General features: G+C 38.9%; 1 protein-coding gene across 2 annotated transcripts in view; it reads left to right on the top strand.

Annotated features, from left to right (window-relative positions):
- LOC126473350 (macrophage colony-stimulating factor 1 receptor-like) overlaps positions 1-27591 on the top strand; it is a 326467-nt gene that overhangs the window by 249780 nt on the left and 49096 nt on the right. For both annotated transcript variants that reach the window (XM_050100347.1, XM_050100348.1), the window contains exon 15: positions 712-806. In XM_050100347.1, coding sequence (XP_049956304.1) covers positions 712-806 — 95 coding nt within the window. The remainder of the gene's footprint in view (positions 1-711; positions 807-27591) is intronic.

Below are 27591 nucleotides of genomic sequence, written 5' to 3'. Positions count from 1 at the left end.
TCCAGGAGTGTACTTTAAATCTTTAAAAAGTCTGATGCAGAAAGTGGGAGATAGGAAGAACTAACAGTCATGAAAAATGGCTATGGGGACTTGTCGTATGAATAATTTGATGAGGGAGCAAGCAAAATGGAAGTTATGTTATGGCTTAACATCTTGTCAGTATTAATATTATTAGATAAAGAGCAAAATTTTAGAAGTGGACAATGGTAGGGAGGACACTGGAAAAGCTTTTTCCCAGGAACACACACTTCAAGAGACTTAGCAAAACAATGGGAAACCTTAATTGGGGAAAAGCTAGATCAGGTTTTGCATTCCAATCAGCCTGAAGGGGTGGAAGAGTAATGTAAAATTTCGAATGGGGGAACTTGTTAGAAATGGCACACTGTATACTGCAAGAATGAGGACCAGTTTAAGGTGAAATCAGGTTGAAGCTAATTGATGAAAAGGGTTAACACCAAAACACAAGTGCATTTATTTAATTAAATACAATTGTAATGACAAAATCACTAATATAATATGATATACTTCTTTTTATTATTATTAGATAATTTGATTGATATGTAATTCAGCAAGGTTAGTTTTGAAATCTTAAGGTTTAAAAAAGTACCTCCTTCTTAGATTAGTTGTTACATTTCTTTCAATTTATTTTAATGAAAATAAAGTGTATTATATTCTAATGCAATATTTTATCATGTTTTAACAAATAAACAGAACTAAGCTCAAATGAAGCACAAGAAGAAGACAATGAAGTTGCTCTGAAGCCCTCAGACCTACTGTCCTTTGCACGGCAGATTGCAATGGGTATGGTAAGCAAGTCACAATGGTCAGGAATAGCTATCATACTTTTATAATCATTTCATTTTGTTTCTTGTTCTAAAACAGAATAATACTACAAATACCTTAGATTATTTACAAGGCACAGCATCTCCTTTGGTTGTTTCATCAACCATCAAGTGATGATGCTGTCACTTTTGAAGTAAAAAAAGGAAGGAAGATTAGCATTTAATGTCCCATCAACACTGAGGTTGTTAGAGATGAAGCACTAGCTCGAATGGAACAATCGTGTGCAAGTTAAATCACTAGGTCCTTCTCAAAGAAATGACCATGAAATTTACTTTATAAATATAGGAAAATCAAATTCTGGATGGTCCTGATTGCAGCAAGTCTCAGTCATTGTGCCATTCTCCTCACATTGTGATGAAGAAGTAGAAGATTGCTATGAAAGGTTACAGAGACTGTGTACAACAGTACACCTCACTAAAAGATTTAGGATGGGAAGGTAAAACAAAAGTGGATAAAAACCTAGAATTTTTTCTTTAGAAAATTTTTTGATTGGATAGTACAAATAACAGAGGCCATATATTAGTGAAATTAAGCAAGGGAAATTGATTGTTTTTCCTAGACCAGTCTTTCTAGAATGAAAAAAAAAGAAAGAAAAAAATGAAAAACACAAATGGAAGGACCAAGTGGAACCAAAAATGAAATTGCACCTAATGAAAGAAATTGTACAGAATGTGATAGTCACAGACAACTTTAGAATTTCTTGTAATCATAAATCAGTAGGAAGCAAAACAATCAGGTAAGAAATGTAGATTATGAGAATCTATTTAATAGTAGTTGGACCATATTAAAATAAGCAATAAGTTAATTGTCTTAGAATATGAAAATTATACAGACTATAATGTCTCTGACCTGGATTTTCCGCTCTCTGTGGCTGCTTTTCTTGGTGTCGTTTTTTTAGTGAGCACTTTGTTAAATAACGAACAGTATAGGCAGAAGTCAACCTGAGATCTCCTCACATTTATTGATACCAGAAATACACCACTTTTTTTTTCTTTCTTTCTTTTTTTTTTTTTTTTAAAAAAAAGTGCATTATGAAGGAGTTATGGAAATTGGTCACAAACTGATATTCATAAGGTATCAATGGATAACAGAAAATTGTAAACTTTGGGACATGTCAATGATGTGTAAACACTACACACAGATTTCGGCATTTGAGAGAGGACCTATAGCTGGGCTCAAAGAAGCAAGTTAGAATAATTATCAAATCACGCGATATTTGAACAGGAGTGTTGTCACTATTTGACAATCTTAGCAGCAATGGGTGAACCATGGTCAAACAGTGTTAAGAAGGAAGCAGCCGACCTACAGAGATGACATAATGTGAGGACCAAGCAATCATCAGAGGGGCACTCAGAGCCCTGGGTTTTTCATTAACAGCAATCCAGTATGCAACTGGTGCTTCAATGACCACAAGGAGCATAAATATATGGCTCTCTGAAAGTGAGCTGAGTTCCCGGCACTCTGTATGCCAACTAATATTGACCTCTGTACACCAACAACACCGTCTACTGTGGTGTCAGGCACATTCAGCCAGGAATCTCATTGACTGGGGTAGAATTGTCTTTAGTGATGAGTCCTGCTTCTAATTGAGCCCCAATAACCAGCCAAGATGTGTCTGGAGACACCCCGGACAGCAGTGGGATAGCACCCTGACTGTCACCCACCGTAAGGCCCGACAACCAGGAGTAATAATTGTCTGGGGTGCCATTACATTTAATAGCAGGGCACCTTTGGTTGCCATCTGTTGTATCCTTACAGCACAGCAGTACGTCAGTGATATTCTAAACCACGTTTTGTAGCCCTTCATGGTAAGCCATCCTAGGCTTACATTTCAGCAAGATAATGTCCACGTGCATACGGCGAGAGTTTTCTTTGTGCTTGTCAAATCCCACATTGGCCAGTAAGCTCACTGGGCTTTTCCCCAAATGAAAATGTTTCAAGCATTGTGGGCAAGGACCTCCAACCAGCTTGGGATTTTGCCAGTCTAACACACCAATTGGACAGCATTTGTCATAATATCCTTCAGGAGGACATCCAACAACTCTGTCAATCAGTGCCAAGCTGCATAACTGCTTGAATAAGGGCCAGAGGTGGACCAGTGCATTATTGAGTTGCCCAATTTGTGAAGGTCTTTCTCTTGAATAAAATCATCCAATTTTTCTGAAATTGTAATCATTTGTTTGTCTGTACATCCCATCTATCAATTTCCATCCCATTCAGATAATTCCTTCATGGTGCTTCCTTTTTTTATGTGTTAGTGTTTTACAATGTTCAGCTTGTATTTATGGAGCTAATGGAGCTATTGGAGCTATGTAGTTTGCATATTACTAGCCTGCACATCACTCCCACTCTGATTTGCAGAATGGCATCATATTTACAGTGCACATTCAGTACTGAGTCCTTTCTGATTAACAACTTGAAATTTACAATTTGGTGACTAACCGCAGACTGAATCACAACATAATTGTATATTTTGACTCACAGAGGCCTATAGGTGTTATCAAACTGACGACTTAGCACATAATATATGCAGTAGCTGGAATTATCATCCCAGAAGAAGTTCACTTTAAATGATGATTCAACTTCAGAATGGCATGATGGGAAAGTTTCTCAAAAGAATTTGACAGTGAAGTTGTAAAACTTAAAGTGACTTCAAAATTGTATGAGGATTTTGTAGCCGTAGCAAAAAAGATCTCTTAGAAACACATACCTCATAGGTGCAGAACACGATTCATGTTTGGTCTCAGTGAAGACAGCTTACTTAAGATCTGTCAAGACAAATGCAAAAGAGATCCACTAGCTGAAGACACCACTGAAGCAGGTGAAGAGCTGATTACATGTATCACAGAAGGAAAGGTAAAAATGCCCACATCTTTTAGGGAATCTAGATATGGCTCAAAACAGTAGTGGGGCATGTAAACTAATTAAAAATCTAAGCAATGATCCTAAAATAATTGTTAGAGGAATTCCCTTTTTTAACACCAAATGAATAACTCACCAAACATTTAAGAACAGTGAAACCCAGAAGAAACCACAAATTAAGAAATTTTCATGATACATTGAGGAAAATAACTTTCTGAACTTGCCTTTTACAACAATAGAGTTGATAGTGCCATAACGCAAATGAAAAGTAACAGGGCTACAGGCCTAGATGATATAAGAAGGGAGCAGCTGAATAAGTTTGGACCTAAGACTATAAAGTGGTTGGTTAAATCAATGAATGAGTGTGTTAAATCTGCTCATATATCTGAAGTGTAGAGAAAAGCACATGCCATTGCTAATGTCAAACTGGGTAAAGAACATAAAGATCCAAAGACTTTTTGTCCTACCTTTCTTTGGTGTCACCTGTATACAGTCTTTGATTATACTGACAAGGATTTCATCAAGTGTGGATGGACCAGGTTCTTAACTTCGAAGATTGGTATAAGAAAAGCTTATCACTGGTGAAGTTTTTGTAGAGCTCAATGCTGCGTAGGACATGGTGAATCACCAAAGACTTATCCAAAGCTATATGAGATAGCACAAAATTTCAGACTGACAACTGTAATCAGAGGTATGCTCCATGGAAGAAGAGGCTGTTTAATGTCGCAAGGTAAGAAGAGCCACTAGGGAAACCAGAAAAGTGGACTACCTCAAGGCAGTGTGTTGTCACTGAATCTCTACATCATATATATGAATAATCAGCCAGATTTTCTAGTTCAAAGGCAATTTATCTGTATGGATGACACAGCTGTGATGGTCCAAGGCAGTAGCTTTGAGGAAGAAAAGTCAAAGTAAGCAACACTCTTGAAAGGTTAGGAGAATATCATGATCTGACATATCTCAAGCCCAATCCAAGAAAGACCCAAATATATGTTTTCTACTTAAGAAACAGAGATGCCAAAAGAAAACTGAATACTAAATGGAGAGACTAAGAAAGTCATTACTGCGACACACCAAAACATATGGGAATTACTCTGGCTCGCACCATATGTTTTAGAATGCACCGTATGGGTTTGAAAGGAAAAATCTGCAGTAGAAACATCTTGAGAAAGCCGCTAAGTTATGTGTGGCCACCAGATCCCCATTTTCTCCAGTCAACTGTGCTGGGACTTAGTTTTTCTATGGAAAAATACAGATCACCAGTTTGGTAAGCATTGGTCCACACCAAGCATGTGGATGTTGTCTTAAATGAGTCAGTCTGCATAGCTACTTGGTGTCTTAGACTAACCCCAGTCCCAAACCTTGTCCAGCACCACACCACCACCCATAAGATGCAAAGTGGTGGGAGAAATAAAATGGAAGAAGCAGATTGAAAACCCAAAATACTTTATGTGCAAATACCGAGTGATCAAAAAGTCAGTATAAATTTGAAAACTTAATAAACCACAGAATAATGTAGATAGAGAGGTAAAGATTGACACATATGCTTGGAATGACATGGGGTTTTATCAGCAAAACATTAGTGACTGCGCACGATAATCGTGTATAAAAGGAGCTGTAATGAGAGAGAGAATCAGATGCGCCAGCAGCCACAGCTTGTTGACGTTACCTGAAAAGGCGCTTTTAGTGAAGCTGTATTATTAGAATGGGGAATGTGGTAGTTCAGCATTACGATCCTATCGCCATAGGAAGAGGATTCAAATGGGTGAAGGTCCGTTGACAAATGCAGCTGTGGCGAGAATGATTTCGAAGTTCGAAGCCACGGGTTGTTTGGACGATAGACCCTGTAGTGGCCAACCAAGCACAAGGCGTAATGCTGCTGAGACAGTTCAGCAAGAAATGAGACTGTCGTCTATGCACGGGGAAGTCAGCGCTCGTGCAGTCGCACGTTGCATCGGCATTCCATATCACTTGCCTGCGTAAGGCAAAGGTCCCGAGTTCGAGTCTCGGTCCGGCACACAGTTTTAATCTGCCAGGAAGTTTCATTCCATATACTATTGTTTGGTTGGCACTTACGGACACCCTCCGATGCCATCAGTACAAAATCCATCGGCATCATGGACTGTTACCTGGCGATTTAGTGAAGTGGAGGGCATTTGCGGTGTGGGCGTTTCAAAAGATGGCGGAAGATGACGATTGGTTGAGTAACATGTTGTGGACCGAAGAAGATCTGTCAACGCCCACGACTGCAGAATTTGGCCTACCAAAAATCCTAGAACTGTCGTGGAAACTCCATTGCACAACGAGAAAGTGACTGTATGGGTTGGATTTACCATATCTACCATTATCGGGCCTTTTTTCTTCGAGGAAATGTGTGATTCTGGTTTTGTAACTGCTACCGTGATGGGCGAGAGGTACGCTGATATGTTACAGAATCGCATCATCCCCAGCCTGGCTGATAAACACCTGCTGGAACGTACGATGTTTATGCAGGATGGCTCTCCACCCCATATTGCTAGATGTGTGAAAGATCTCTTGCGCTCGTCGTTTGGTGATGATCATGTGCTCAGCTGCCACTTTCGTCATGCTTGGCCTCCCAGATCCCCAGACCTCAATCCATGCGATTATTGGCTTTGGGGTTACCTGAAGTCGAAAGTGTATCGTGATCGACCGACATCTCTAGAGATGCTGAAAGGTAACATCCGACGCCAATGCCTCACCATAACTCCGGATATGCTTTACAGTGCTGTTCACAACATTATTACTTGACTGCAGCTATTGTTGAGGAATGATGGTGGACATATTGAGCGTTTCCTGTAAAGAACATCATCTTTGCTTTGTCATACTTTGTTATGCTAATTATTGCTATTCTGATCAGATGAAGTGCCATCTGTCGGACATTTTTTGAACTTTTGTATTTTTTTTGGTTCTAATAAAACCCCATGTCATTCCAAGCATGTGTGTCAATTTGTACCTCTCTATCTACATTATTTCATGATTTATTCAGTTTTCAAATTTATACTGACTTTTTGATCACACGGTATAAGCTTCAGTACATCATCTCAGATTTATAAAAAGCTTTTTTTGCAGCAAATTTTACCATTAAACATCAAGCCAGATTTATATGTGTTTTTCTGAGGCAAGAAAGTGCTTCTAAGCAAGAGAACTGCACTCCAAGGGAAGAAATGTACTGCAGTTGCCACCTACCTTAAATTATTTGGAGAACTGTTAATAGATTAGGAACAGGAGGCTCTTGGTGCAGAATGAACTTGGTCACATGGTAGTATGAGGAGGATGTTACATCCAGCTGCAGAGTAGTCCAGGCACTAACTACCCTACTAGTATCCCAAAACATGGATGAATCCTGTACTCAGGTAGAGATTTTAAATGTCACCATAAACAGCAGAAAGGTTGAAGAATTTTGGAGAGGAAAAATGTGATGTTTTTCTTCTGGACACGGAAAATAAAGTAAACAGAAGCAAAGACTCTCTTCAGTAACACATAGATGTTAACAATATAAACTACTGTTGCTGACTGACTTGCGCATTGTCCTGTATTTCTACTTATTGATGTGCATATAAATAAAAATTTTTGTTATATTTTCATATTGTCACAGAAGAGAGCAAAATAAGACAGCATAAAGTTATAGTAAACAAAACATAGTCTGTTAAACACATCACAGTTGGGCCCCAGTGACCGATGCAGTCCCCCAGATATAATAAACTTCTTAGTGTGGCTCCTACTTATAAGAGCAAAAAGGAAAGCAGATTACTTTCTTTTTCAGAAATACTGCCATCAATCTAAAAACCATTATCATTCATTTTTGAACCAGATTCTTTAAGTAGCCTCAAATTTCTTCATCAGTCAAACTGTCCCCCATTTTATGGCAAACTTTTGTGATCAAGACAACTATGGAAGTGCTCTGCAACAACAAGTGTGCAGGAACTGATCATGCATGTAATATGGTTTTCAAGTCATATACCACTATGAGGAAGTGGGAACATCTGTTTAGCAGCTCTCCAAAGTACTAAAAGAGTGAACATCTAACTTCAAGCCATCAGTGATCGAAAATAATGCATCGTGAAGTAACAGTCAGGAAAGCTGTGCTCAAAGATTCTTCAAGCACTGACTGTTAGGAAAATTATGATGTGTCCATAATTTCTACAGGCAGCAACCAGAATGTGTTAACTATATCTTTTTCCAATCATCCAATTCAAATTTACAAGTACTACTTTATGCATATTATTTCTGCTTTTGTGGCTGCTCAAAGAACCTGCCTAAAATGGATAAAAAATGTTTTCAGGATTGGAAAGTTGAAAAACTAACAGGTTCTCCTAGTGAATGAAGGCAATAATGAAACAAAAAATTCAGCTACCCAAGACTGCGACACCGAATTTTGGGGATAACCATTACTTAAAATTCGAATGTTCTGGAACATGGGAACATTGATTACGAATAGTTTTAATATATGATGTTTTTCAATAAAGTAAAATGCTAAGAGAGAAGAGATGAATGAGGGCTTACAGATTAGGTGTATCAGTTTATAAACAAATAACTATTTTCTCACTAAGATTCCTTATAAATTTTATATTGTTTATGTATCTTTACAAAAATTACTTCCTGTTAAACTAAGTGCACTATTATAGTCAGTAATTGGGAAATTATGCAGTGGACAAGAAAAATTTATGAATTCCTGTGTGAATAAAAAATTATCAATTTTATGTAACTGTGTTGTTCACAAAATGGGATCAAATGAAGTAAAAAGTTATATTGATTTCAGGAGTGATACAAGAACAAGTATGATGGTTCCATGCTGCTCTATTATAAGACATAAACAAAAGGAAAAACTGCCTCATAAATGAACTGATGAAAAGAACAAAAAATTTTACTAATATGGAAAAGAAATGAAAATGAAGTCTTAAATGTAACAAAGCAACTATTAAGGAGAAAGTGATAATTTTAAGTAAACTACTATAGGAGTGTGACATAAAATGCTGATTGAACAAAAAAACTATTTGGTAATGACTGCCAAATAATGTGATAACATGAGTCATGCTGTTTAGAATGTCTGCAATTTGTACATGATCCTTGCTCATCAAGTGATAGTTACACAATGAAGTTGAAGACGTACTCTCACATCAATATTCCTGGGCAGATAGATCCCTTGGAGTTACACTTTAAGTATTATTTGTTTGCTGCAAGCACTGAGAACACAGCATGTACAGGGTGAAATCTGATCTGCTGTTCTCTATCTGTAGATGATAATTTTTATTTTGTGCTTCAGCTACCCAAACATCAATTGTCAGCTGCAACTTGTTTAAATTTCAATTTTTAAAAGTGTCTGACAAAAAGGCAGCATTCTTAATTTTAAAAATTCAGGGAAGTTCTTAGGCCATGTTGTTGTGGCGTAAAATTCAAAGACTGGTTTGATGCAGCTCTGCATGCTAGTCCATCCTGTTCAATTCCAGAGTACTGTGGGAGACAATACAGCTGTATTAATTTATGACACAATGATAGACCTTTTGTTCTTGTAATGTTTTGTAACAGTGGCAAAGCCTATTTCTGCTATGTGAGTTTACTGATTTATTTCAATGTTTGGGGATCCTTATTTCATATGTCATTTTTATTTATCTGCTTTATTTCTGAAAATGTATGTTTTCGTAGTGTCAAGTTGTCAGGGTGAAACATTGATAATCATATGTGACTAATTAAGTTTCCACCTATCAGTTATTAGCAGAGAATTTTGAGCTTACCAACATATAAAACTGTTAAAACCCGTTATAATTTATTGTTTCTAAAAATAATTGATTATTTGAATTTAACAAAACTGCAATTTGTATATACACTCAGATATTTACATTTCTGTAAGAATGCGATGGCTCCTTGATGTTTGTTTTAGTGCAGATGCACTATTATCATCTGAACTCCTAAGGGAGTCAATAATTTGTGTGTAGGGGGTTAATAGATGAGGGACAGTGCATTGCAGTGTATGATAAATTGTGAATTGGCTCAGATGGAAGGTGTGTGTGGCTGGCCAAGGCAATTAAAGCAGTCATTCTAGAGAAGTGGAGCATCCAGGTTTGAGTCCAAGTCTGGCACAAATTTTCAGTTTTCGCCAGTGCATTACCACAGTGCCCTCTGTGGCTGAAAGCAATGTGTTCTCCACCCATCCTTTCCCTTTACTTCCCCATCCTCTATTCCACATTTTTTTTTAAAACTTGCAGTTATTATTCAGTGTAAACTATTCAACATATATGTAATCTGCGAACAAATATCGATATGAATGATACTTGTATGAAGTCATATTGTAACTGTGTTGTTGATTGGATATGAGGAAATAAGACTGTAACTTGACTGCATAGCACACATGTGGAATTCATTCAGATGTATGAAGAAATATGAAAAATAGTTTTGTGATTATTCACAAGTGGAAGAATATATACTATGATGATTTCAGTTGGTGTTTCATTTGAAAGAATTTCATTTTATGCCAAATTATATTATTTTGAGAACATGACAGGATTGCATTATTGACAATTTTATTGGATTAAAGAATTACGCCGGAATATTGAGCCCAAGAGGAAAATCAACATATTGTTCTTAAACACTTTCGAGACCCAGGCACCATCTTATGAAATCATACCCCCTTTTATGTCAGGACAATGAGCAGCAACAACAACACCTAGATCCTAACACTTGTGCCCTGCAATTTCTTTTAATCAATTCTATGTCTTGTGTGCACAGACTGGAATCTGACTGTTCTTTTTTTTTTTTTTTTTTTTTTTTTTTACAACAGTTATTCAACAGTATTTTATTTTAATTATATGGTAGGACAGGATGGCTTTAGACTGTCTAAGTCTTCTCATCCCAGCATAACTATACACCTACATCGTGTTAAACCTGTTCACTGTGGTGAAGTGTAGGTCCTCCTCTATGGTTGTTATCTTCCACATTTCCCTCCATTACCAAATGAAGTATTCCTTGTGCCGCAGGATGTGTTCCATCAGCTAGTCTCTTCTTTTAATCAAGTTATGCCATAAATTTCTTTCCTCTCCATTTCAAACATTGAGAAAAGACTCCCAAATGTTCAAATTTATATTCAGTGTTGACAAACATCTCTTCTTCAGAAATGTTTTTCTTACTATTGCAAGTTAGCTTCTTACATCCTCCCTACTTCGGCCATCAACAGTTATTTTTCTGCACAGATAGATCTACTACTTTTAATGCCTCATTTCCTAGTCTAGTTCTCTCAACATATCCTGATTCAGTTAGCATATATCCCATAGGCCATGCTTTATATTTTTTATGTTCATCTTATAAAAATGGTTCAAATGGCTCTGAGCACTATGCAACTTAACTTCTGATGTCATCAGTCACCTAGAACTTAGAACTAATAAACCTAACTAACCTAACGACATCACACACATCCATGCCCGAGGCAGGATTCGAACCTGTGACTGTAGCGGTCACGCGGTTCCAGACTGAATTGCCTAGAACTACACGGCCACACCGGCCGGCTCATCTTATAACCTCGCATTAAGACACTATCCACTCCATTCAACTGTTCTTCCAAGTCCTTTGCCATCAAGGACAGAATTATTATGTCATCTGCAAAACACAAAGTTTTTATAATTCTTTTCCAAAGTTCCTCTTGATTTCCTTTACAGTTTACTCCATGTACAATTTGAATTACGTCACGGATAGGCTACAACTGCCATTCTTATAACTGCATTCTGGTTTCAGAGCTGCATCAGAGAGGGAAATTATCTAACTTGTTCACAAAGCTAGTGTAAAGAAATGAACTCTATTGTGACAACCCTTCTTTACTTTGCAACATGTGTTTCATGTTTGAAGCAAAGCACTGACAAAATTGTAACAGTGTTTGCTTTTTAATATGAGGGAAATTTTTACAAGTGCAGACTACATTAAATCAACATGTACTAGTACCCTATAGGTCTCAATATTTTCAAAAGCATTTTTAATTAAATTATTTATTTTCTAGCTATGGGGGTTCATTAAGATATGGCATCACCTTGTTTCATAATTACCTATTCAAGTTTAGCATCTTCAACAGCAATCCATATTCTGAACCACATATCAACATACTTGTGCTATTATATATTACAGAACAAATCTATTCTCTATTGAACTACATCATACTTTCAACATTATCAAAACATGCTATTCCTCAACAATTCATATCCATAACTGACCATCATCATCATCATTGCTTCAACAAATTACTTGATAACTTCAGTATTACCACAACATGTCTTCACTGCTATAAATTCCATATGTCATTACGCAAATACTTCAGAATCTCACATGTACCTAACATCATCAATGTGGCTTAATCTGTACTGCTATAAATGAAAATCTATGCCTCTCCTGTATTCTGTGCTGCTGATTCTATATGTTTTCTTTATGCTTGTTCATAGGAGTGTTTTCCGACTCTTATGTATATGCATTAGTACAATAGTTTTTCTTGTGCATACTGTGCAGCATACTGGGGGTCTTGCCCTGGGAAATGTTCTAAATTTTAGATGAAAAATAGTGAGTTTTAAATTTTTTTAAACATTTTAAAGTCATTTGATCAGTGAATATATAGCTCTGAAAACACTGAAATGATATTTAAACAAATCCTAAACTATCATTAAAAGAATAAAACATAAAATATTGCTGTTACACAGTAATAGCACGATTAATAAGTGAAAAAGCTAATTTAAGCTTTCTTTGAATAAGGCTCCTGGTTCATTAAATAAAAACAAAATCTAACAGTTAATGCTTTAACACAGTTAATAAAGCTAATACAGTATGCCTAATACTTTCAGTCAAAATGTAAGTAAATAGTGGGTTTTAATTGGGTCTTACACCCAAAAAATATTTAAGTATTTGAAAATAACTAATACAGTATTACAGTAATATAGTAATACAGTACTAAACTAGTACTAATATTTTGAAACTGAAAATTTAACATTATGTAGGTATGTAATTCCCTATTTTATAAAGATTTCTAATATTGCTCTAAATGCCATTATTAGGGCTAGAGTGTCTTTAGAAAGGTGCAAATGTCGACCATCTGACTGGATTTCTGAATATGAAGTCGTTGATGACTGGTCGGATATCCAATTCATCCAAAACATCTCGGTGGGCATGAAGAACAGCCAAGTTGTTCAATCGTTTCTGTCCCATTGTTGATCGGAGGTATGACTTCAGATGTCTAACGGCGCTAAATGTCCAGTCTACTGTTGCTGTCATGATTGGAACTACTTGGAGAAGCTTAATGCACTTCACTACTTCACATAACAGTTCTCCAACTGCACGCTCTTGTGTAATGTACTTTCTTGCATCACAAATGTTTTTTAAGACCAGTTGTTTTTTATTAGCGATATCGGCTAACTTATTCAAGTGTAAGCGCAGTCTCTCAATGTCTAGGTCATTTTTGAAAAACTCAGTTGATTTTTCCCAATTTGTTTCACTACTGTTTACTAAAAGCAAGCACTCTTGTTCGACTGCAATGACCTGTGTGAGTCCAGTTGAAGCAAACTGCTCAGTAAGGCAAGATTGCACCATTTCGCAAACTTAAATGTAAATAGCTTAGTAGTATTCCTTTGAGGTTTTTGTTTCCATACTTCTTTGGTATACTCCAATTCCGAGGAACCGAAGGATCATCAACTTGTGAAGGTTTCTCTTTTAAACACAATTTCCAAAAGCATTTAGAACTACCATACCTTCCATTCAATATACAAATCAAGCCCTCATATATTTTTTCCATATCAGCTACACTTAGATGAGGGCACTGAATTTTTTCATTAATATCCTCTACTGGGTTCATTGCATGGCAACAATGCCATAAAAAGAAATAAGTCTTGAATTGTAACATTGACTCAAGGTAGCCTGCACATTTGTAATCGGCCTCTGTTTTGTCCTCTGCAGAAAATGTTTCATGAAACTCTAGAAGTTCTTCAAAGTTTTTCAATATTCTCAATATTCTTGCATAGTCCATCGAGTTGGGCAAAGGGGTCGTAGACCAGCTCGGTCATTGGCACTCTCTCAGCGTATGCTTCTGAAAAGTCACATACTTTTGTTGGATTCCCTTACGGTGTTTATTAAGTCCTAGGCTAAAGCCATAATATCCCTCATAGACATAAGATGGTGGAGACTGTCTACAACTGCCAAGTTTTAACTGTGAGCAGTGCAGTGCACATAATGTGCTTTTGGTTGTATATGCAAAACTATCTTTTTTAGTCCGTTGAACTTACCTCTCATATTCGAGGCACCATCGTAGCACTGTCCTCTTAAGTTATCCATTGACAACTCAAGACGAGCAAAAATGTCTTTTAAAATACTAAACAGAGTTTGTGATTCAGTGTTCGGGGTCTCGTATAAGCCAATAAAGTCTTTGTTGATGATTAAGGAATCATCGACAGTACGAATACAAAATGACACTTGTTCGTGAATCGAAGAATCACTTGTTTCGTCAACCATAATGGAAAAATGTTCAGCCTTCTTGATTGAAGCCAATAACAGACTTTCCTAGTAGATCAATGATCTCATTTTGAATATAGTGGGATGTCCACTTATACCCCGAATGCCCTAACCAAACATTAATCTTAGGTATGTCATTCTTTCAGAGTTCCAGCAACTGAAAAAAAAAATTGAGTTTACATCTTAGTGGCCTCTGATTGCTAGTCCTTGTCCACATAGAAATCGCACGGTAGTAAAAATTGTCCCAAGAGCTAAACAGCCTTTCTTCATATCACTATCTAACTCTTCATTCAATTTGGAGGCCACACTTCGGTCGGTGATAGAATTTAGTTTTAGAAACCTTCTTTATGCACAAATGTATTTTCATGAAGACGTGATAGAATTTAGTTTTAGAAACCTTCTTTATGCACAAATGTATTTTCATGAAGACAGAATTTTTCCAAAGCCTTTTTCCAGTTAGAAAACCCTACAGAAGTAAATGCATATTCTTTTTTTGAAGAAAATTGTAATAGATTTTTAGCATGTGCCTATTTGCAGGTTTCGCAAAGAACTTTTTCGGTAGATGCTTCATATTCTAGCCATGTATATTTGATCAACCAAGACTTCTGAAATGATCTTCCCATACCGGATTGTCCAGGTTTTGGTTGTGAATAGTTTTTGTTTGAAGACAACGAAGCAATTGACAACACAATAATTGTTGGAGGTTGACTTGCAGTATCATCATCTTCCAAGTGTGCCTTTTTGGTAACAAATTTATCCATTGCAAACTTAATTCACAATACACTAAGAGACTAAAGTAAACAAATAAAATATAGTCATATAAAATAGTCCGCTAGATACTAAAGTCAGAACACTAAACACGTCTCCAGCATGCACTGAACGTAACTATTAACAACTGAATGACTGCGACAGCAGGGTGGGCTTTATGTAGCCGCATCGTCGTAATGTCTCGAAGCATCAAGGCGATGCAAGGCAATGAGTTCCAGGCACTTCTGCTCCAGTCCTTTTGATGTTGCTGTGGCCGCAGCACTGGCCCGCTGGTGCCAGACTTTACCCGATGGTTCAAGCACCAGGAAAAATTCTAAGTGTGCCTGCAGCACCATAACACTATCGTGGTTCACACCACTCGTTTTCAGTTAACCTGCTTACTACCATAATAATTATTTGTTTTAACTCATTACTGAATGTATTTTAAAAGGTAACTATCGTCAAATGAGGAAAACAAAAAAATTCCAACATAATTTTATGATTTTACAGATCATAGTATCACTGATAATTTTCTTAAATTATTGGGGGGCTCCCCACCCCCAAATGAATTTTTGAGGGGGCTTGGGGCCCCTCAGGCCCCATGGAGTCGGCACCTGTGTGTATGCTATAGGGCATCTGGCTCAGAGCTACATTTCTGCCAAGTACTTCAATGGTATCACAGAAGGAACATCCAGCTTCTTTATAGCCCAATTCCGTGAACTTGTTCAAACTCAGTGAGGTGTTGATAATGGCATCTTTGTTGTGTTAAAGAATTTCTTGACTAACTCACCACATCCAATCTCATAGGCAAATAATGCTCATGTATTTAAAGCAAATCTGATTTGCATCCTCAGTGTGGCACTTCTAGCACCACTCTTATGGGGTTGGTATGAAACTTGGGTGACATCATCTTTCAGATGTAGAAACACACCTACCAGCCTTTGTTTATGTCACATAACTCATTCTTGGTGTTAAGATTTTTTTCCATCTGTGTGTGTGTGTGTGTGTGTGTGTGTGTGTGTGAGAGAGAGAGAGAGAGAGAGAGAGAGAGAGAGAGAGAGAGAGAGAGGAGAGATATGTGCTGAAATTATAGTATAGCTAAAATCAGTAATACCTAGAAGTTCTGGAAATGAATATTTAAGAACAAATTTGTAACACATATTTGGAGTATATTGTATGTCTAATATGTATGTCTGTATTGTACTGTTATCAAATGCTAAATAAAATAAAATAATAATTGTAACAGTAATAAAACATGAAAATCTATGCCTCAGCTGACAAGAGGTTCTTTGCTGTTGATTTTATGTATTGTAAAATAGAAAAACAAATTGCCTTCAGCCACAAATCATGATTGTTATTTCATTGTATTGAAATAAAACTCATGATTTGCAATTGAACAGGCTTGTTGTTCTTTTATTACACAAGTACTACAGTCACAGAAGTAACACTAACACCAGTGGATAAAATTAAGGTTCTCTAGTGTCCCATGTGTCAGTTCCATGCTCTCACATAAAGTTGCAGTGTTGTGCAGTGACAGTGCAGTGTTGTATGTGCATAGCAGGTGAATCACAATCGAGTAGTTCTACACCTGGCCATTAGGATCACCACACTGCATGTACAATTCATTTCTCCATGCGTGTGGTTACTCTTAGATTTAAAATTTATCCCTGTTGTTTTTCTATTTGACTACTCTCTGGAACAATGCTATGAAGTCTTCTAGCGCCCATTCTGATTCAAATTGTAATTCTAGAAGGAGGCTAAATCTTCAATCAAGTTATCCTTCAGGTATAATGTGGAGAGTAGACTTACATGCTGGAATCAATAAAATCTCTTCTCCAATTCCTGAGGTTATTCCTCCTAAGTATAGAAAACATTGAGCAATATTTTGGCAGCAATTCCCTGCAAGGACCGACAAGAGGTGACCCCAACATGAGTGGGAGGAACAGTACTGCATCAGAGTCTCTGTGAATTATGTAATGGTCAAAGAGTGGACCATTTCAAAATTAGCAATCCACCTTTCACCATTCCGACCAGACAATCCTGTCCTTTGGTTCATACAAACAGAGGCAAGTTTCTGTTGCATGGGAGTAATGGCTGACATGAGTAAGTATGCCCTCATCATAAGTCAATTGTATCATAAGTCAATTTGCAGCCAAGATGCAAGACATCGTTACTGAACCACCTGAGATGGACTCATACACTAATCTCAAGATAGAACTGATAGGACGTATGGCTGCCTCCTAGGGGTATCACTTTAGGCATGTGCTAAGACAGGAAGAGATTGGTGATAGGAAGCCATTGCAGTCCCTACATCAACTGTGCAGTGAAATTGTCACAGTCATGGTAACGGCTAACTTGCTACATACATTACTGGGTAGCCACTTGGCATCACAGATCATCGTGCAGGTGGACATGCCGCTGGATGCTGTTGTGGAGCTAACTGACTGCATTCTAGATGCAGTTTCACCCATGCAGGTTAGGGCAGTCGTGGGGCCAGATAACTGTGCAACAACCACATCAACAGTACTGCAGGCTGACCCTGACTCGCTTGTGGCAAAAGGCGAAATATTGTCCGCCCAAGTCTGCACACTGTCATCACATGATGGCACCAGAAACAGTAGAGAATGATACTGATGACATTTGATGAGTAGGACTGCCAGCCGCACCAGGACTCAATCGAGTGATACACAGATATGTTGGTACCATCGCCAATTTGGTGATCAGGTAAAGAGGTTTTCACCACGTTGTTCATTCTAAAATGCTGCCAGCATTAGGTAGAAGGCAGAACTGACTGCCAAACATCCTCTAAGTGTTGTCTGATGGTTACTAACAACTCTCCAATTGCAGCTTATGACACTCAACAGTTAGAGCTTAGCTTAACCTTGGACTGCAACCCATCCCCCCCCCCCCCCCTCCCAAATACAAGTGGGATATCACTGTCACAGACATGACAGAGGCCATCATTGGAACAGACCTCCTGGCACACTTTTGGCTACTACCCAGTGTGACGAGTGCCCACTTGGTGGACAGTGTCACCGGCCTCGCTGACACTAGCTTTCACTGTACAAGTTGATGCAGGCTTCTGGTGGTGAGTATATTGCATTGCTGAGTGACTACCTGAATTTGACAAGGCCACTTGGTGGCCCAAGATGCCTACCACATGATACAGTGTGTTATATTAAAATAACAGATGGATTCAATATGGTGGGCAGGCCTAGATGCTTGGCTCCAGACCATTTAGCAGTTTTGAAAGCCGAATTTGATTCAATTGTACAGTAAGTCATATGGCAAAGAAAGGTAGACCCTGGCATCCATGCAGTGACTATCATGCATATAACTCTCAAACAATTTGTGACAGATATCCTGTACCACTGTTAAGGGTCTACAATTGCTTGCTACATGGTGCAGCCATTTTCACTGTTTTGGACTGTGCATAAGCAAACACCCAGATACCTGTAGCTGCAGAAGACATTCCAAAGACCACCATAATCACAACTTTTGGTTTATACGAGAGCATGTGTACGACCTTCGGCTTACACAATGCAACTCAAAAGTGGCATATCTATAGAATATCTATAGATTCCGTTCTTCAAGGACTACCATTCTACTTTGCATATCTCAACAATATCCTGGTGTTCTCCACCAATTCAGAGCAACATTGCCAGCACTTGTGTGAGGTATTTGGATGACTAGAACAATATGGAGTTGTACTGAACATAGCCAAGTGTGTTTTTGGGGAGCCAGAAATGACATTTCTTAGTAATAAGATCTCAGTTGTGGGCTCCCTTCCTCTGATGGAGAAGGTAGAAGCAATACTACAGCTATCCAGGCCAGCTCCATTAGAGGAATTATGATGGTTCTTGGATACGCTTAATTTCTAGATGCAACACCTTCCGGATGCAGCAGAGTTACATGAACCTTTGACAGAAGCATTGTGAGATCTTAGTGTTAATGACAAATCTCTTGTGCACTGAGCAGATAATTTGTGCTTCATGTTCAAGACTCCAAAGAAGAGCACGGCTCATGCAGTGCTTTTAGCACACTCGAAGCTTGATGCACTGCTAGCTACTGTGGATGCGAGCCAGATAGCCACTGGTGCAGCTGGTGTCAGCAGTGGGTGGACAACACCTGGCAGCCAAGTTATGCCATCCAGGTGTTCAACCAACCTTCCGTCTGGGACTCAGCACTATGTGAGTCTGGACACGCAGAAAGACTTCCACGAGTGGATCAGATCCTGTCTCAAGTACTAGTGATGCAAGATTTGTCAGCAAGTGCATTCCGCCAATTGGCTATTTCCCAGATACCACCACATGTTCACCAATGTGTATTTGGTTGTGGTTGGCTCACTTCCCCCATCAGACGGACAGCAGTATTTGCTGACCATGATTGACTGTTATACCTGTTGGCATGAAGCAGTACTAACGGAGAGTATCACAATTGAGACATTAGCTTCCATTTTTGCAGTGACATGGTTAGTGAGATTTGGTGCCCACTGGATGTTAATATGACCATGGATACCAGTTTGAGTCAGACTAGTTCACTCAGCTGGCCGAGTTTTGTAGATACACCTGTCACAAGAACACAAGCTACCACCTGGAAGAAATGGCATGATTGAGTGCTGTTACCATTTTCTGAAGGCAGCGTTAATGTGCCATGATGAATCTTGGATGTTGGCACTTCCCACGAGCTTATTGACAGCTTTCAAGTTAGACATCAATGCATCAGCAGCAGAATTAGTTTATGGCAAAACATTTGCCTTCCTGGTGATTTTGTCAACGCAGAAACTATCAAAATGACCATACAAGACCAACTAAATTTTTTATGGTGCTTACAACAGCATGTGCCCAAAATCCGGTCACCAAAGGTTTTGCAATATGATACACCACATTCTTTTATGCACCAAGACCTCAAGCACTGTACACATGTGATGCTCTGTGCAGAGGGCATTAAACCTTCACTTTAAGCGCCAGGCCTATACAAAGGTCTCCAGAGACATGTGCAAACAATAGACATTCTGCTGAATGGTAAGACAGCAACTATCTCATTGGACTGAGTAAAGCCAGCATATATCTTCCTCGAGACACAATAACCAATGGTCCAGCATAGATGATGGCAAGCCTCCCATCGAGACTCCACGAGATGTCCACCGCCTCGTAGAGTGCAGTGTCCACTGACTGCTACAGTACCTCCTGCAGCATGGACAACGCGGTCTGACCACCAAGTCCTCTTCTCGGTGAGACTCTTCGATACCAGTGCTTCGCTTCCACAGGGGGATGATGGTGGTGGGGAGGGGGGCGGGTGCTGATGTAGTGCCCTGTGAATCTGCCCTGAGAAGTGATAGTCCAGTGTCGTGTGTGGATAGCAAGTGAATCGTGATCAAGTAGTTCTGTGTGTGCAATACATTTTTCCATGAGCACAGTTACTCTTATATTTAAAATTTATCACTATTGTTGTTCTATTCGACTACTCTCTGACACCTTGCTACGAAGTTTTCTATCATCCTTTCTGATTCAGATTGTAATTCTGTAAGGAGGCTAGTGCTTAAATTAAGTTACACTTTTGTTACTATGTGGAGAGTACTCTTACGTATTGGAATCAATAAAATCTGTTCTCCCATTCCTAAGTTTATTCATCCTAAGTACAGAAAATGTCAATTAAGGGTTGGGCAGCAATTCCCTGCAAGAACCAACAATTCTATATTTGTTTTATTCTTGTTCATATATGTGTGTTCTGAATATCATGCAAGTGCAATAATATAATAAAATGTTTTTCTTTTGTACCATGATCGCAAACCATCCATTCATCTTTTGTTTCTTGCACCAGCTACTTGCGCAGTAACTAATGTCTTCACACCAGCCCCCCATCCTCCCCTTCTTTTTAAAGCTGGGTACACAAGAAATATTGGAGTACTGGTGCTTAACCTGTCAGCCAGTGCTCGTTATGATTGACTGGGAGGAGGTATGTTGTGGCAGCAGCTGGCAGAGTAGCGTGGGCCTCCTGAGCCTCTGGGAGGTTGCAGTGTTACTTGGTGTCGTAGGCTTGACCTTATCGGGTGGAAAACTTGCAGGGTGGTGCTGCAGGGGTTCCTTCTTGTAGAGGTAGGCAGGTTTAGTCACTCTGTGGAGAGAGTTTTATGCCTGCCATTCAGAACAATCTTGGAAGCGTTCTACTCTTTGAAAAGCACTGTGTAGTGACCAGTATATGATGAACATAGCAGTAGGCCTCAATATCATCTCTGGGTCAGACATGTGATGCTGTAAACAGATCTTTATGGGTGAAAACGTTTCTCTCTCAGTGCCTGACTGGTAGGTTTCCATGCAAATGTCTCATCTGGGACCTGAACTGTTGTTAAACTTTGTCTCTCTTTCTTGAGTGGTCAGCTAAAGCTTTGCTGGTACAATGAGATCATCAGGCATGTGCAACAGCTCGGCAAAGACCAGTTGGGTGGGTAAATATTGCAGATCCTCCTTCACTAATGTGCACAAGCCTAACAATACCAACAACAAGGAATCTGTCCATGTTGCAGCTCTCCATCTTTCTATTACTATCAGGATGTCAGTTAGTGGTGCAAAGATGGTAGCAGCCACACAGCTGACAAATCTCATTAACAGCTATGACATGAATTGGCATCCACAGTTAATTGTAATGGTTTGAGGAATGCCAAACCTCGAAAACTATGTAAGCAATGATGCCTTTGCAACTGCCTCTGTGGGGAGTCAGGCTCCAGCGCTCAGTTGATACACATCTACAGAGCAGCAAGTTGAGTATTTATCATTTTCTGTGTTTTCCCCATGCTGTATTTATTGAATTCCATGCATGTTTTTCTGTTTAAGATTTTTAATCTTATGTTTTTGTAAGAGTAAAGTCATTTACTCTAGCACAGTAGCTGCTTACTGAACGGCCAGCTGTATAGCTCATTAACGTATCAGCATCCATTAATGACACATCAGGAGGGTGGAAAGTTGCATTTCTAGGTTCTGTCTGCTTTTATAGTTTACTTTTTCAGTTAACCTTGCTAGGATGGTTAGGATATGTGCATGCTGTGTGCAATTGCAGGAGGAGCTGGTTGCAGTTCATGAATAGGTGAATACATTTTTTGCTACAGTCAGTCAGCTTCAGGTTACCTTGGGGTGTTAGCTGTTAGCACTGAGAGCTCTATGCAAACACAGCTGCTATTGGTCACTAAGTGAAAGCCATCGGCCACTGCATTGTCAGTGGTGAAAGGTAATGTCTAAAATTTGGCATTCTCAGCACCCTCTTGACATTGTGGATCTAAGAATATTGAATACCCTAATGATTTCTGAAGTAGAATGTCCCTTGTATCTAGCTCCAACGTCCAGCCTGCATTCAAAGTCTGTTAATTCTGATCATGCAGTCAAAATCATGTAGGAAACCTTTTTACATGAATCACCAGAGTTCAAATGACAGTTCTCCCAATGCACTGACCTTTTATACCTTGTGTACACAATACTACTGCCATCTGTATATGTGCGTATCGTTATTCCATGACATTTGTCAGCGTAACACTGAAGAAATTGCAGAAAGATAGAAAATGAAGCACATGGGCTCTGCATAAGTTCAAAGAACCAGATGTTGTTGAGAGTTTCAAAGGGAACGTTAAGCAATGATTGACTGAATAGGGGAAAGGAATATGGTAGAAGACGAGTGGGTAACTTTGAGAAATGAAATAGTAAAGGCAATTGATGATATAATAGGTAAAAAGACAAGGCCTAGTAGAAATCCTTGGATATCATAGGAGATGTTGAATTTGATGGATGAAAGGAGAAAATATAAAAATGCAGCAAATGAAGTAGGTGAAAGGGAATATAGACATCTAATAAATGAGACTAACAGGAAATACAAAATGGCTAAGCGGGAATGGCTAGAAGACAAACACAAACCTATAGAAGCTTGTAAAATTAGGCAAAAGATGGATACTGCCAACAGGAAAATTAAAAAGGGCTTTTAAGAAAAGAGAAGCAGCTGTATGAATATCAATGGCTTATATGGAAAACCAGTACCAAGGAAAGAAGGAAAAGCTGAATGTTGGAAGGAGTATGTAGAGAGGCTACACAAGGAACATAAGCTTGAAGGCAATATTATAAAAAGGAAAGAGGAAGAAGAAGAAGACAAGATGGGAGATATGAAACTGCAAGAAGAATCTGATAAAGTGCAGAAAGACCTAAGTCAAAACAAGGCCCCTGTAGTAGACAACATTCTCTCGGAACTGCTGATATCCTTGGGAGAGCCGGCCATGACAAAAGTATTCCACCTGGTGTGCAAGATGTTTGAGACAGGTTAGATACCATCAGTTTTCAAGAAGAATGTAATAATTCCAGTTTCAAAGAAAGCAGAGCTGGCAGGTGTGAAATTACTGAACTTAGTTTAATAAGCCATGGTTGTTAATATTGACATGAGTTGTTTACAAAAGAGTGGAATAATTAGTAGAAACTGGCTTTGGGGAAGATCAGTTTGGATTCTGGAGAAATATAGGATCAGGCAAAGCAATACTGATTCTATGATTTATCTTAGAAAATAGGTTAAACAAAGGAAAATGCACACTTACAGAATTTATGTACTTTGAGAAAGGTTTTGATGGTGTTTATTAGAATACACTCTGTGAAATTCTTAAAGTAGCAGGGCTGAAATATGAAGGTCAAGATGTTATTTACAACTTGTACAAAGACAGACTGTGGTTATAAGGGTTGTAGGACATGAAAGGGAAGCTGTAGTTCAGAAGGGACCGAGACAGATTGAGCCTATCCTGCTGCTCAATCTGTACATTAAGGAAGCTATAAAGAAACCAAAGAAAAAATTGGAGAAGGAATAATGTTCAAGGAGAAGAAATAGAAACTTTAATGTTTGCTGATGCCATTGTAATTCTGTCAGTGACAAGTAAGGACTTGGAAGAGCAGCTGAATGGAATGGGTAGCTTCTTGAAAGGAGGATATAAGATAAACATCAAGAAACGCAAAACAAGTATAACAGAATATAGTTTAATCAAATCAGGCAATGCTGTGGGAACTGTATTAGGAAACGAGACATTGAAAGTAGTTGGGGAGTTTTGCTGTTTGGGCAGTAAAAGAACTGATGATGGCTGAAGCAGAGAAGATATAAAATTTAAATCAGCAGTGGCAAGAAAAGTGTTTCTGATAAAGAGAACACGTGAAAAATTCAGTTTAGGAAGTATTTTGTGAAGGTATTTGTCTGGACTGTAGGCTTGTATGGAAGTGAAACATGGACAATAAGCAGCTCAGACTAGAGGAAAATGGAAGCTTCTGAAATGTGGTACTGCAGAAGAATGGTCAAGATCAGGTGGGTGGACTGTGTAACTAATGAGGGATTACTGAGTAAAATTGGAGAGAAAAGAAATTTCATTCATAACTTCTCTAAAAAAACAGATTGGTTAATAGGATGCATTCTGAGACAACAAGGAATCATCATTATAGTATTTGAGTGAAGTGTGGGGGGTAAAAATCGTAGAGGAAAGACAAGAGATAAATACAGTAAGCAGGTTTAAATAGATGTATTTTCGCAGTTGTTTTTTAGAGAAGAAAAGGCTTGAACAGTATAGAACAGTTCGGAGAGATGTATTACACCAATCTTCAGATAGAAGACCAAATCAACAACAAATATTTATCGTGTTCTAAGCAAAACGTATCAGTGAAACCCAGGTAACAAGTCGAGGATAGGAAAGGATCAAACATCAACATGTGGGAGGGAGACCCATCAGATAGTTCATCATTTGCACCAAATTAACATTTATTTAAGAAAAACATACTGATCAGTTAAATTCCAGGTTAATAACAATCATGAAAACTATCAGAATTATAGTGAAATATAAAGTGACAAACTACTGAAATTTACCAATATAAGCAAAAGAATACAGTATTCAGTAAACACAAAGCATCCAAGTTTATAATATTAGTAATGAAATTTGAAACATAATTTACAAAATTCATGAGTTTATCCCACCAAACTCCACAGCCTACAACCCTGGCGGCAGTTGCACAACCCAGATATAGCTCCAAGGAACAAGACAACTACTCACTTTTGCTAGGTATGACAGGTGACGCAGCAAAGCGCTCCGACGGCAATAACTTAGACCTCGGACTTTAGGCAGGATGCTGCCAAGGTAGCGGCCTGGACGTCACGGCTGCAAACACCAAGGTAGACTTGTGTTTTTTGCAGTCAACTATAAACATAAATCACATACGAGGCAGCACTCTCAAACAATAACAGAATATTCACTCACAAATGGTGAGACTCGCTTTAGCAAGGTAAATTCAACTCCTAACCTTTGATAAAACAAATAGTTAAAGCCAAACTTAAATTTGCTAAGACTGACAGGGATAGTTAGAAAGGATATTGTCGTATACAAATACATACGCTTCTGTCTAGGTAAGATGATAAGCAATTACATGTGACGGAGAAGGTGCAGGTATCAACAGACCAGTCGCAGTTAAATCCTTAAGCAAGGAAGAAAATTTCTCTCTGTAGTAGTCCTACATAATTCAGTTATGACTAAAACACATTAACATAGATTAGAATAAACACATTTTACTAAACCACAATTAGATTTCAAATTCATACCCAGTACCTGTACAACTGGGTACAGTGCCACTCACCAGTGTTTCCACTTCAATCCATAACATTGCACCCCAGGTGGGTGCACACAAGTGGTTTACCAGTTAATAGAATCACATGCCTTCAAAAAAGACACACTAAAAACCATCGGCCACTCGCAAGCCAAGTCACACCTCAGAACAAACAAATACATATTATTCAGTGAACATGACACAAAATATTGTGCCAATTTTCCTTTAAACAACAACACCACACAGTCAGAATGTCCATAGGCAGTATGTTATAATGCACTCTCCCCACATCAATTATCCTTTTAACTCCTTTTCAAAAAAGCAGGAAGAGGCCCCCATCACCAGAGCTCCAGAGCATGACCTTCGTCACCTTCTTTAGCAGATGCCCAATTTATTTGACAAGTGCACAGCGATCTGGCTGGGTACATGCATTGTCCATATCAAACCTGCCCAACCAAAGCCCACTGCCAGGCACTGCTGCTCCAGCCCTCCTCCTTCTGTCATGTGCTGTTCACAACTCGCTCCAATGTGCCGAGCCTCCGCGACTCAACCAGGAAAACCAAAGATAAGTCTCAAGGCAGGTGACTATTGATACCGGTGCCAGAGGTAGTTAGGCCAACAACCCGAGCCACCATGGCTCAATCAGTTGTATCATACGTAGAAAGTAGTCAACTCATTATAAATCACTTCAAAGCATAGTAACATTCAAGTGAAATAATTAGTTTCTTGGCAAAATATAAGTAATATCATGTGTGTGAGCATCATCTGAACAAACTGATCCAATTACACAGTCAAATCCTTTGCAAAAATATTACAATAGCATAATACAAACTATATTCAGATGTAAATGTAAGCATCCAACTAGGCAAATAGCAATAATAATCATAAGCAACGAAAGATATTAATAAATATGAGGCAGAATTGCTGACTAATACTTACCTTCAGGATGTGGGATGTTTAGTAGTGCTGACAGATGCACATAAAAGAAACAGTGAAAATGTTATCATAGCTTTTGGAACTATTAGTTCCTTGCTCAGGGAGGAGAGAAGGGTAGTGTGAGGTGGTTTAAATAGGAAAGGCAGGTCTCTAAAACCATAGAATGAGAGGACCTGCCTGTAGTGAGGACAAGGGTAAATGAAGATGGAAGGGGAGGCCTCAGAGAGAGTAGGAGGTAAGAGACGGAACACTGATTTAGTGATCATCCATTTTATCATGTACACTGATATAGGACTTGCCATATGTCAATACACAAAAAACTTAAATAATAGTGCCTGTGTGCAACTCGTGCAGATAACTAAGTATATAAACAGACTGGTAAATGCTGTGCCAGCTTCAGTCCAGAGATGATAAGAGCAGAATGAGAATTGAAGATACACTCCTGGAAATTGAAATAAGAACACCGTGAATTCATTGTCCCAGGAAGGGGAAACTTTATTGACACATTCCTGGGGTCAGATACATCACATGATCACACTGACAGAACCACAGGCACATAGACACAGGCAACAGAGCATGCACAATGTCGGCACTAGTACAGTGTATATCCACTTTTCGCAGCAATGCAGGCTGCTATTCTCCCATGGAGACGATCGTAGAGATGCTGGATGTAGTCCTGTGGAATGGCTTGCCATGCCATTTCCACCTGGCGCCCCAGTTGGACCAGCGTTCGTGCTGGACGTGCAGACCGCGTGAGACCACGCTTCATCCAGTCCCAAACATGCTCAATGGGGGACAGATCCGGAGATCTTGCTGGCCAGGGTAGTTGACTTACACCTTCTAGAGCACGTTGGGTGGCACGGGATACATGCGGACGTTCATTGTCCTGTTGGAACAGCAAGTTCCCTTGCCGGTCTAGGAATGGTAGAACTATGGGTTCGATGACGGTTTGGATGTACCGTGCACTATTCAGTGTCCCCTCGACGATCACCAGTGGTGTACGGCCAGTGTAGGAGATCGCTCCCCACACCATGATGCCGGGTGTTGGCCCTGTGTGCCTCGGTCGTATGCAGTCCTGATTGTGGCGCTCACCTGCACGGCGCCAAACACGCATACG

Source organism: Schistocerca serialis, chromosome 4 (assembly GCF_023864345.2).
Source record: "Schistocerca serialis cubense isolate TAMUIC-IGC-003099 chromosome 4, iqSchSeri2.2, whole genome shotgun sequence".
NCBI lineage: Eukaryota > Metazoa > Arthropoda > Insecta > Orthoptera > Acrididae > Schistocerca > Schistocerca serialis.
This window is presented reverse-complemented; position numbering and strand designations above follow the sequence as displayed.